Below are 11393 nucleotides of genomic sequence, written 5' to 3'. Positions count from 1 at the left end.
TCTTCCGAAAGACAACTTGTAGAGAAAAAAATCACAAGATAGGATGAAAAATTGTTAGCCCACACCCCATCATCCATTTCTGCAATCCTTTTGCTTTCGAATTTAATTGTTCACCCTGAGAACGTGTACCCATTATTTTACCCAAACCTTGCCAAAGGAGAGACCCCTCGGCCTTCTTTTCATAGAGTATCTTAGAATTGCATCTGTTGGCTCGTCTGGAAATATTTTTAATATCCACAGTATTTCCTCTCTGTGTTTATGCAGTTTCAGTGGCTGCATAAGAAACATCCTTAATCTCTCCACTTCACACGCGTTTTCCCTTTTGAGTAACCTGCGTGCAGAACATATCCTTGCAAAATTATTGGAAAAGTCTTTAAAAGAAACCTAAATCGCTCACCTGGATACATGCCAAAGGCTCATTTGTCCAAATCGAATAGCCGCCAACTAGATATATTCTACCGTTGTGGACGGCAACTCCAGACTCATTTTGACCTAAAGCAATAAAGGAAATAGAAACCACTTGCAGTGTTCAATTAACCCTTTTAACACAGAACGTTGGAGCTCTGTAAAAGGATGTAAATACACCTGGCAGTAACTCGACTGTTTCAGAATTCACAGCGTGTGAGAGTGAAGGTGAAACACAAGGGCTGTTCTTTGCTCTCTGCAGGAGCCCTGTTTGGTGCTGTCCAGAGATACCTTACATGAGATATCACTGAGGCTGCGCAGGGGACCATCTGCTGTCGCCTCAATGGCATGGGGACCATTTTATAGGCGGTAGGCAGCGTCCCCACCTATCTCAACTACCATCACACATGAACATCCAAACAGACCCAAAGGCCAAGAGAGCAGAACGCCCCTCACGTTCTGCCCACGCCTGTTGCTGTTCATCCAGGTACAAGGACGGCGAACACTGCAGAAGCTGCTGCGCAAGCTCACCCCCACAGCAATGGTCTGCTGAACAATCTGGGAGTTTTGAAGGACAAGTACAGCCTTAAAAAATCCACACTACACAGTGGAACCGAACACATTTACCACCAGTTGCAAAGACACAAAGAAAAGCTTAGATGGCTTCTCAAGGGGCAGGCTGTGGAAACAGTTATCTGGTGACATTCAGTGGTACAGGGTCAGCTCCAGAACGAGGGTGCCTGCAGTGCCAGTGCTTTTGCAGCAAATCAGAGGACACCCTTCCCAAAGGCTGTCAATTCCTCCAGATAACAAAATAAAAAAGTTAACTGGAGAGCAGAAGGGATATGAAAATCTAGTTCTGATGACAACGTGTAAGTTCTTTTTACTCTATGCCTCTCTCTCCAGTGTCTGTGAAGTAAGTACTCTCTGGTGACCTGACTCCAAAACCAAGCAACCCTTTTCGAAATCCCAGCAATTAAGAAACCCAGTGCAATTCCTTATAGAACAAAGTTGCCCCTTGAGCAGCTTTTAAACCTACCAGGAGGAAAATGACATAAGGCAACTGTCTAATTTGTCAGACATTCAGTTCTCTTACATGGTTTTGCTAGCTCTCCTGAGCTTCTAGTCAAGCTCCCACATCCTTTGTATCCTTTGCAGCAGTGGCAGATCTCAAAAATCAATGCCACACCAAATGGAAGAAGATGAGAAGTCAGGTAGGCTCAGTTCTCCCACAGCAGTCTGCACTGAAACTTTCTGGCAGCCAGTACTGTTACTAGTTGAGCTCCAAGTCTAGCGCACAAGAGAATGGCCCCAGCAGTAAAGCTCTCCTGTTCTGGAAGTCCATCCTCTTCTGCAAAGCTACCATTGGTGCTACTCTCAATGTGTCACATGCCTGTCTCCCCCAGGGATTTGAGGGGGTAGGACATCTGGGAATTGTATCAGGTGGTGGTGAAATTTGGTGGAGTGAGTTGCAGTACTTTGCAAGTTGCAACTACAACAGTTCTTCCTAAGACGGTCAAGATCAACTTATCCTGTAGCAAACTGAGGTGCTCAACTCATCCCTGACTTGACTGAATTCCAACAAAGGCACTTCCTTTCAGGTCATTTAAGATGATACTGCTTAGAAGTAAGTGACAGTTAATGAATTTCAATGAAAGCTTTGCCCTACAATGCCAGCAGAAAGCACTACGAAACAACGCATCATGGCAGAGACACAGCTGCCGTTGTACACTCAAACAGGGAGCTAAATCGATCTCTGCAGGCAAGATTTGGAGAATAAAAAGTAAGTACTGGTAACACTATGACAAATTATTTTTGATTGCTTAATTAACTTAAATTTATGTACACCTTCTTAAAAATTCAGTCTATGATGTCCTAGAACAAATGTTTTGTAGAAACTGAATGCCAGAACAGTGATCAAAGGCATCTTCTTGGCCAGCAATGGTCCCTAAATCAAAAGCAATTGCAGCGAAATCATGGAGTTCCACATGCTAAAGGCATCTAAAGGAAAAAGAATTGATGTCTTCTTTTAACAGTAGCAACCTTCCCCTTTTGGTGTAGAGTACTTGCCTGTCAACATGTTGAAGCTGCAACGTGTCCATTGGTCAGCGTCTATGCTGTAGGAGTCTATGTGCCGAACCAGGATCCGATCGTTATTGTAGTCGAGATCATTCCCGCCTAACACATAGAGTTTCCTTTGGACAGCAGCCATGGAGTGATACACTCTCCTCTGCAGCATCGGGCTACGGCTTAACCACTTATTCTGGAAAGACGAAGGGAGAACAACTCTCAGGACCACCCTGAGGCATCCCTATATTGGTCATACATTAATAGTAGCATGTTCTCCTTACCCTTGGCCAGAAAGCACAACTGCATATACTTGTGCTGTTCATGTGTTAAACACAGGCGTTAGTTATAACACTGACTAGACATACTGGATTTTCAATACATGGTTTACAGTTCTCACCTTTAAATTCATTAATTTAACGGTACTTCTTGCTCTGTATTTTTTCTGTCTAGCTCATCAGGTTTCAAGGCTTTTTTTCTTCTTTATAATTCAGTAGCAAATCCTCCTTAAGCAAGACTATTAGATGTCTCCTTTGTATACAGTGTTAAAATTATCGGTTCCAACTAGCTCTGTTACAAGAGAAGGGAGATTCTTCTACCTTTTGTTATTCAGAAGCTTATTTGATCTTATCCTTGGGGAGTGAAGCAAGAGGGAAAAATAATTTCCTAAAAAAAAAAAATCTTCTCAAATGATTCATGTATTTGGTTTAATGCTAACCCTTTATTTGTAGGCACTTACAAAGTAACGTCCTTTGGCACATTTTTCTTCCTGGTTAACAATATTTAAGAGTTCTACCTGTTCAGGGGAGGGGCAAGAGGACACGGAAGAAGTGGGATTAAAGCACGTTATTTTAAACCTAAGAAACAAATTGCTCCTGCTCGGTTTGCCAAAGCAAACAGCCCGGCAACGGATGAGATTAATTTATGTATGGGGAGAAAGTTAAAACCTGTGAGGAATTTTTTTGTGATCCACACGCTACCACTTGCGGCAACTCCAGAGCCTCTGATACCCCTGCCTTTTAACCTCCGCAGTATAGAGCTATACATTGCAATGTGTAAAAGTTGAATATTAGGCATTAATGTTTGCATTAGTAGTCCAGTCCCTCAACACCAGACTATAGACACCATCTGCTTCGCGAAGCCTGCCTGCATCCCCTGATTATATCTTTAGCTGCCTCCGCTGCAGTGCCTGCCAGGTGAGCCGCAAAGTGCTGCAGAGGCGACGAAACAGAGGGGCCTGGTGGGGTCATTTCTAATAAGCCGGCGTGTGAATACTAATCAGTGGTGGGGAAGCAGAGGTCACCCCAGCCGGCTTGTTGGCAGGTAGCTGTGTGCTCTGTGGCAGATGGCAGGCATTATCGACTCGCCACAAAGGCCTCGCGCAGAAGCAAGCGCTGGTGCTGAATGATGGAGTTATTGAGATTCTGTGCGAGATGCAAGCAGATGTGATGGTTTCCAGTACCCACCGTAAACAATATGCCAGCAGAATTTTTAAAAAGAGCTTGTGTGTACAAACACGAAGCGGACTCATTTGAAGAATGCGAGCGTACAACTCCGCTGTAACTCTTCACACGCCAGGCTGGGTTTCTCACTGTCATCACGGCATGCTGAAGTAGCCCTGCCACTGGTGTTCTGGGGTGCAACTTTCATGGCAGCAAGCAGAGAATCAAAGCAAAAGATACGCAACAGAGACACGGTATCTAAATACATGCCCCTCTCATAAGCAAAACCAGGTTGTTGTCTGCAGTTACTAGTTAGGTTTAGGACAGAATCAGCATTTGTACAATCGGCGCATATAACCGCACATCAAAAAGAAAGAGGCAGGAGTGTCATTTCCTGCTTTCTGCTTCAGGACCTGTATGTACTAAGCTTTAAAAAGTCAGTGGGAACCACATAAAAGTATCTCCTGGCACAATTTGGTCCCAAATACAGTAATCAAAGTCCCTATCCTACAATCAGGAAAGTCAATACTCTTCCACGTGGGTGTAAATCAGGCTATGCAACTCTGATTGCAAGCTTAGGCTTTTAATTCCTAATACAAGCAAGAGGGCATAACCATGCCCTAACCCTCTGCAATGGTTACTGAGCCACGTTAACCTAATCAAAACACATACATAATGTATGAAATAATCCCTAAAAGATATTTTAGGTGCTTGGGTAATGAAATGATAGGCACCCTCGCAGTTGGCAGAGTAAGTCACAGCCAGGTAGCGTAGTTCAGCAAGTACGCAGAAAACAGAAAGCCCGTATATACAATGCAAAGCAGAAATGCCGATGACAAGGAGCAGTTTTGTGACACTGACTTTGAGCATACATCGCCCAGGGCTGCTGTATTACAAAAAAAAGGAAAAAAAAGAACAAGCAAAATAAATACTGATAAATACAGGGGATTTAAAGCACATTTCTGTATTTAACCTAAGATACTTCTGATGCCTACAGGCTTAAAAAACCATAATAAAAAGTCAGGATCTCCATTACTGTGTTAAACTCGTGTATTGGTACAAAGTGAATTTAACACACCACTAATTCAGTACATTTAGCCTTACAAAATCATTGCATGCATTTGCTAAGAGACCTGTTTGAAGCAAAACATGTGAGGAGAACACACAGACAACACAGATACCCACCTGCTTAGGATCATAGACCATGAGCCTGTTTTGATACTGTGCAGTATTTGTTACTCCTCCTGTGAAAGAGTTTATACAGGTTACTTTTTTTCATATAAAGCAAAACCAGAATCAAGATGGGGTACAACAAAATAACCAGTTCTAGGGTTCATTTGCATACCACCACTTATGCTTACATTCCACTGCACTTTTTAATCTGGTTACGAGGTAGTAAGTGGCACATGTGAAACATCTGGAAACACAAAATAGCAACAACACCCCCCACACACAATGCCTTTGTAAAGCTAATTCTACAGGCTAAAACTGAGATAACCATTGTTCTGTTTATAAGTGGCTGTGCATTCAGCCGTTGTGAAGGCACGTGGGTAAAACCCATCCCTGTTCCAAGGAGTGTGCAGTGTGTGTCACAGCTTAAAGGAGGAGGAGGTGGGCTGGCATCAGAGAGAAGGAAGAGGTCGGAGAGGAGCCCTGCCTGACCAGGAGCGTGATGTGGGACACCACTGCCAGCTGGAGAGCATAGTGCAAACACGTGCGACTGTGCTCACCCGTGTACTTGAAGGAAATCCTGTATTTAGCCTGTATTATAAAGAGAACTTCTGGCTTTGTTGTAGACTTACACTGGGAGGTTCCTTCACAGTGACCAGAACAATGCTACCATTTACTTTTTAATAATGTTTAGAAAGCAAGGTAGAAAGGACCTCGGAAAAGCCCGGAAAAGAGGTTGATCCCAGTAGGTGCCACAAACCAACTACTGACTTCACCACAGTATATGTTTAATGCCCGATCATCCTGTTCTCTGTTGGTTTCAAATGGCAAATCTCACTGAGCAAACTGGTGGAGAGAGTTTCCAGCCTCAAGTCCGTAACCTTACCTGCCTAAAGATGTTCTTGAGTGTTCTCCAGCCTCCTGGAGACAGGGTGTCACTGCAGCACTGCTACAGGTCCCAGTCTGTCACCTCCCTGGGCCCACAGGAAGATGGGACCAGAAATAACACCTGCAGGCTGCACCTCACCTTCCACTGTACCAGACGGTCTGGACATGACTAGGGCATGCCAGTGGCCACACACCAGGGAAACTCACATTGACAGACACACCTTCTAGATTACAGTTCCAACAGCACGTGCCAGTGACAGACAAATTCCACAGCAAGGAGAGGAAGGAATTTCTTCCATCACTGCATTTGTTGATGCTTTTCCTTCTGTGAGGACATCTCCTGTTTCAGACAGAGCAATGGCAGAGCTTCTTTCATTCCCGCTGGATGAGCTACAGCCCAGTCCTACTAAGGCCACAGGGTTTTTTTTCTTTTATCCACAATGAGTGTTAACATAGCTCCGTGCTGGGGCACCCTTTTTCTGCCAGCCTCCAGCTGCGCCTACCACAGCATTTTAGTTCAGAGCCATACCGTGATTTTGGAGCAACTCTCACACGTCATGGTAAACTGTAGAGTGGGACTGGTGCGCATTCAACTTAAAACAGCAGCTCTGCTCCAGATGTGCACCAGCTGCGTTTCAGTTCCTAATGGGGTGTAAGGGTGTAACTGGTCTTTTGGATGGCTTCGTATTGTATTAGCTGAGTACTGGGAACATTTGGTCCAGAGAACCAAAACAATGTGAGCTGTACATGGAGCAGATGGAGAGAACTCGGCACTAAAGTTTTATCTGCTGATCTGCTCCCACTGGGCTGAGCTACTTGCTAACACACATGTACCCTCTGATTGCTCCAAATAACTTGAGACAAGAGTCTGATTGAAGGATATCCGAAACTACAGACAAATCTATTCAATAGCCTTGCCTTCAACTGCAGTAGACAGGAGAAGTAACACCGTTATTTGGGTGCATCTCTGCTGCAAACACCAGCCTATACTGGGGCCCCTACACACGGACATCAGCACGAACTCCCAGCTCAGAGACGCTTACAGGCTAAGAAACAGCCAAGATGAGCTGCAGACTTTCCAGACTGCTTCCATCACGCTACACCACGCACTGTCCATCACAGCACTTGTGAAGTACACGCGCAAGAACACGCATTGGAAAGCGATGACTGTTTCTGTGGCTGATCTTACAATCTGTTGCTTGTCTCTGCGCTGTTGTGTCCACAGAGTTGGTGGCCGTCAGCCGTACGCATGAAACAACCTTTTCTAATATCTGTTTTGTAACTGATTTCCTTTTACATAGTTATTTTCACTCCTAGTGTAATGTTTAAAAATGAGATGTCAGATTAGTATTTTGAAAAATAAAAATCATAGTTATTTGGATGATTACCTCCAGAACGGTAAACTGCAGGAGATGCATCAGAAACACGGTGCTGGGTCTTGTATTTCCATTAAGAAAAGACACCTTAGTTTGGGGGGAAAGATGTGGAGGAGGAAGAGAAAGAAGGGGGTTGCTTGCTCGTAAAATAATGAAATAATCAAATAAGCAAAATTATTTGCCTCTCTTCACAAAGAGCCCCTCGTATCAAGTACACAGCTTAGATTTTTTTCCCCTGCAATATTGCTCATCTGTGGTGTTTTATCATTACATTCTCTTCACACACTGCTCTTCACTTTTAGATTAATCTGCCAAAATGAGATGCTAAGGATTTGCATACAGATTTGACTACACAAAAATAGATGTGGAATTAATAACAGTCTCTATATGTTTTAATTTCTTCTAGACTGGAGTACCCTTGCCTCCAGCAGTATTCTTGGCTTTGAAAGTCATCAAGCTGATTTGTCTGCTCTTAGGTTATGATGCCACATGCTGCTACACTGTCCCCTGCAATCAAAGGGCTCGCAGAGATAGATTCCATGCCTTCCCCTAACAAGTATATTTTATAGATTGGCAGTTTTGATCTCCTCTCCCCAGGGGGATAATCTGCATCTTAACAGGTTCTATAGATACATCTGTCATTAAATATGCCATCTTATATCTGCATCAATTTTCAAACTCAAGTTCCTCCTAACTTTGAAGTGCTATAGCAAAAGTTTAAAATTTTCTGCCAAAATCCAAATTTAACAAGTCTGCAACGTCCTCTTGAACTATTTTTTTTTTTTTTTAAATACTCCAGGCAGCTGGGAAAGGGCAAAAGAAGAGCAATATGTCTCTTAAAAAGTAGGAAAAGAAAAAAAAAGTTTAAATGGTACTAAAAGTAATACTTTCTCAGAAAAAAATTGGGGTAATTTGAGAAGATTCCTTAAACTTCTCTGCTTTGCTTTCTATGAGGAAAGGAGAGGAGGCATCATAATGACACTTGAAGTATGTAAAAATATGAGCCATTCTGTTGAATTTGATGTTGAGCAATGGCAGCTAATGTGGTAGTAACCAGTTAAAGAAAGAGAAAATAATGTCTGGTTGAGTAAATGACAGAAAATTTAGTTTGGTCAGTGCTCGCTGGGTTTTATACACAGAACAAGGATTGCACCACTTTGACACGAGCAGCTCGCTTTGGGAGGCAAAGGGCACCCTCAGGACAACCCTGTCTTTCTTGCTCTTAGATGTGAGAACACACTCACGGAAAGCCCAACATCCAACCCGTGGGCTTACAGTGTCCTGACACTGTCACAGACACTTGCTCGCTCCTTTCAGTCTGTAAATCCTGCTTTTTAAGCCATCCAAGACCCGTAAGTTCCCAACTCAAGCAACAGTGCCCCTTCATGGGGAAGTTACTGTAGGATTCCAAGACCAACCTTGTCTAGCCCTTCCCCACACATGGGAAATACTTTGCGTTGTTTCAGCCTCCCCAAATGATCCACAAACCGCACTGAAAAACACCTTCAGTAAAGACACTTCCAAAAAGAGAAGGGTGGGAGGCAGTAGATTCAACACCATTTTCCCAGTCAAAATTTATAATCCGTATTTATGAGATGTCCTAGTAAGACCCCATATGACTTGAGCAATCTAATCAAATCCAGATCCCCCAGAAAATCTCACAACTCTCTCTGAAGTCCCCAAGTGCTAGGCTGCATGTGTGAATCCGAGTTCCCCGGGAGACACGTAAAACCACATGTCGGCAAAGAGCTCCCACGTGTATTCCTGCCAGCAAATCCAGGGAATATGCAGAAACTCAGGACAGGCGCCCCAAGGTGCTCCGCTATTTTGAAACAGAAACCTCTCCACTCTCCTGTGTCTGTGTTAAACACGAGATAATCTTTCATCAACACGCAAACCCAATGCCTTTTGCTTCAGCCAGCCCAGGTGCAGCGAGGACAGCTGAGCTGAAGCATATTCACCCACCCAGACAAGTCCCCCGGAAGACCCCAACAGGAAGCTGCCAACAGCAGCTCTAATTAACACTGTTCCACCTCGGATGCAAACAAGAGGGGCACCAGCCCTAGTTTGTTTGTGGTTTTTTTTTTTTAAATCATTAAAGCCTGATGTTTACGTTCAATCTAAGATGAATCAATGACATCAAATCTATAATATCCAAGTTTACAAGGTGTGAGATCCAGTATCTGTCTTCAAATGTAATAATGATGATGATGACGATGATGATGAAACACTGTTCCATATACAATTAAGACTGGGTCACTGAGGCAATTTTGGTGTACTTGTTAACCTCCTGCTACTGGCAGTTTCCATGCCAGCCGCACCACAGAACTGGATTTGGTTAGATACTGTATATTTATGCCAGAGCTGGTTTTCATAAAATAATTTTACAGGCATTTACTGAGAAAAAATTTTCTTCTCCTCATAACCAACAGCATACTTATACTAAGGTAATAATTTTCACCCCAAACCACTTGCAAATTCAGAGTAATTCTCCAAGGTAATCTCCATCATTTCCCTGGTCAAAACCTCCACCACTGGGGAAAATATAACAAAAAAGAATCTTGAATTTGGAAGAAAAAGCTGTTAAATTCAAAGCAACTGTATGGGGTTGGCTGGTTTACCCCACCCCTCATCCCCGCAAAGCTGAGTTTCCATGTGCATGTCAAGATGTGGTTTCAGTGGACGTGCTTAAGGTCAGGCAATGGGGACCTCTACGAAGCAACAGCATGACACTTTCCTTTAGCGAAGACTTTTCATGTGCTAATCTCTTGAGCACTTGAGGTGGAGGGAAGCCTTGTTATCCTCAGCTGCAGATGCGGGAACGGCCCAGAGCTGAACTGTCTAGCAAAGGTTCCGCGCCCCTCTCTGTCCTCAGGGACACTACACCTATAGGGAAGAGGAAGGTTAAAGCCTAGAGAAAAGTAGGTCTCCAGATTTGCATGTACACACCACAGAGGATCCAGGGAAACGGGCATAGTTCAAGTTCTCACTCTTATGGAAAATATTTCCCTGCTTTTATAGGAAATGATTGTTTAGTAACGTTGAACTCCAAAGGGTTTGGTGTATTTTGTTTCTCTTTCCCTCAAATACTTTTCAAGCATGTGGCATGCAATTCAATTGTGAAACAGATCACGGTGTCAGATGTTAACTGGGGCCTCTAAGATTCGTCTTTCTATAAAATTTCAAAACCATCTGCCCAGTACTGTACTGTCAATACAGAAAACTTATGAATTCTCATCTATTTTTAAAAATAATAAAACACAGGCTGTGAAAAAATAAAAAAAAAAGATGAGAAAAAATAATGACACAAATATAAAAACATGTTCCACAATATATGCAGCTCAGAAGACTGGAGAGCCGAACCCACTTGTGCTGACCAGAGGGTCCAAATCGTTGCAGAGTGCAAAGGGCTCCCTCTGAGACTTCTGGCAAGTTAAAAGCCCCAAAGGGGTGGCGGCAGCTTAGGAGTCCCTATGTCACCCGAAACACTGGCCAACCCTCTCCTACTGCCAGTGTGCGCTTATCCTTATACAGCGTTTTGTTTAGCACACTTCCCTTCCCCGCTGCCTTTGCCATGATTTTACGCTCTATTATTTTTGATTCCTTCTCATATTTCTCCCAAAGGAGCAGCAAAGTAAAGCGGAAAATGAATCCCAATAACAGAAACCCTTTAAGTCTCATCAGCTTCTGACTAGCAAAGCCTTTAGAAGACAAGAGACTGTAGCAGGGGCACGGATGCTTCGGCTACAGAGTAGGTAAATGGTCTGTGTGCAGGTCATGTTTTGATGACTCTCTCCACAAACAGAATGGCTAGAAACTTACACTATCACCAATGTAATTTATTCGCTTACTATAAATCTGGGCACATTTTCAGGGTTACCTTGCCAGCTGGTAGGAGCAGACTGACTTTGAGAGCTCTTGCTGATGACCCGTACTTCCCAGGAAAAGCAGCAGGGGTACAGGTCAGTAACGTCCCTAACCCCAACTAATTTTTTAATTACTTAATTTTAGGCCACATACTTCAAAATTTTGCTCCCTTGGCATT

At 43.4% G+C, this 11393-nt stretch overlaps 1 protein-coding gene across 1 annotated transcript in view; it reads right to left on the bottom strand.

Annotated features, from left to right (window-relative positions):
- The window catches only part of KLHL32 (kelch-like family member 32), a gene marked incomplete at its 5' end in the record, with an annotated part of 16395 nt that overhangs the window by 1583 nt on the left and 3419 nt on the right, over nucleotides 1-11393 (bottom strand). Inside the window, 3 exons of the mRNA XM_010144514.1 lie at nucleotides 398-492; nucleotides 2476-2668; nucleotides 5100-5158. Of these exons, the coding sequence (XP_010142816.1) occupies nucleotides 398-492; nucleotides 2476-2668; nucleotides 5100-5158 (347 nt within the window). The remainder of the gene's footprint in view (nucleotides 1-397; nucleotides 493-2475; nucleotides 2669-5099; nucleotides 5159-11393) is intronic.

The sequence above is a fragment of the Buceros rhinoceros genome, unplaced genomic scaffold (assembly GCF_000710305.1).
Source record: "Buceros rhinoceros silvestris isolate BGI_N320 unplaced genomic scaffold, ASM71030v1 scaffold10581, whole genome shotgun sequence".
Taxonomy (NCBI): domain Eukaryota; kingdom Metazoa; phylum Chordata; class Aves; order Bucerotiformes; family Bucerotidae; genus Buceros; species Buceros rhinoceros.
This window is presented reverse-complemented; position numbering and strand designations above follow the sequence as displayed.